The 955-nt window shown below is 59.7% G+C and overlaps 1 protein-coding gene across 1 annotated transcript in view; it reads left to right on the forward strand.

Annotated features, from left to right (window-relative positions):
* CUEDC1 (CUE domain containing 1) overlaps nt 1-955 on the forward strand; it is a gene marked incomplete at its 5' end in the record, with an annotated part of 4,739 nt that overhangs the window by 3,635 nt on the left and 149 nt on the right. Inside the window, 2 exons of the mRNA XM_010137258.1 lie at nt 365-458; nt 668-726. Coding sequence (XP_010135560.1) covers nt 365-458; nt 668-726 — 153 coding nt within the window. The remainder of the gene's footprint in view (nt 1-364; nt 459-667; nt 727-955) is intronic.

Below are 955 nucleotides of genomic sequence, written 5' to 3' on the forward strand. Positions count from 1 at the left end.
CAGGTGGGGGAAGACCTGGCAGCGTTGCCTGGCTCCACGTGCCTATGTCTGCACATTGGCTGGTACACACACCCCTGCCAGCATGTGTGCGTGGTATTTTCTTGTCGCCCCCATGATGGACAGGAGATGGAGACGTAAAAACATCGTCACCTGTCAGGGTCCGTGCAGATTGCAGGACCCGGCTCTCCAAGCCTGGCAGCTTTGCGCAGCCCCAGTGTTTCCAGGCAAACCTGGGCCATCGCTGCAGGGTGTTGGGGTGCGGGTGGCTCTTGCACAGCTGGCCCTGGCCACCTCCTCCCCATCACCTGTGGCAGCTTTGGGAAGGGTTTTGGGGTGAGACTCTCACCCGGCTGCTTCCTTCCAGCCACCCGCAAGAAGCTGTTTGAACTTGCCAGAGCCTTCTCCGAGAAGACGAAGATGAGGAAATCAAAAAGAAAACACTTGTTGAAGCACCAGGTGTATCCTAAAAGGCGCTGGGGAGCTGCAGGGGGGTGCAGAGCTATCGGACTGGCCTCCCTTAGGTGCTCCCAGGGTCTCCCTGAGGCCACGGGTCTGACTGGAGCCTCCGGGCTGCCTCTCACAGCTGTGCTGTGGGCTGGGAAGGGTGATTGTGGTACCGCAGCCATGTCCCAGCTCCATGACTGGTTTTCCTTAGTGGAGGGCACAGACTGGGCACGGCAGCTTCCACAGCAAATCTTCTTGACGATGTCGAAGGACATTCGTGCGGTAAGCAATGATGTGTGTGCTGCATGCAGGGACTTGCAGCTGGGCTGTGCAGCCCTGCAGGATGCATAGCCTGGGGTCGGGGCACAATCTGGCAAATCTGTTGGCAGTTGGATTTGCACAGCAGCGGGTCTTGGCAGTGGGTTTTCTGCCAGCCTGGACCACCCCGGGGCTGGCTCGGGTGCAGCTGCATGGCAGAAATGGCTGGAAGCGGCCATAGCCCCGACAGCCC

The sequence above is a fragment of the Buceros rhinoceros genome, unplaced genomic scaffold (genome assembly GCF_000710305.1).
Source record: "Buceros rhinoceros silvestris isolate BGI_N320 unplaced genomic scaffold, ASM71030v1 scaffold24415, whole genome shotgun sequence".
NCBI classification, from domain to species: Eukaryota; Metazoa; Chordata; class Aves; order Bucerotiformes; family Bucerotidae; genus Buceros; species Buceros rhinoceros.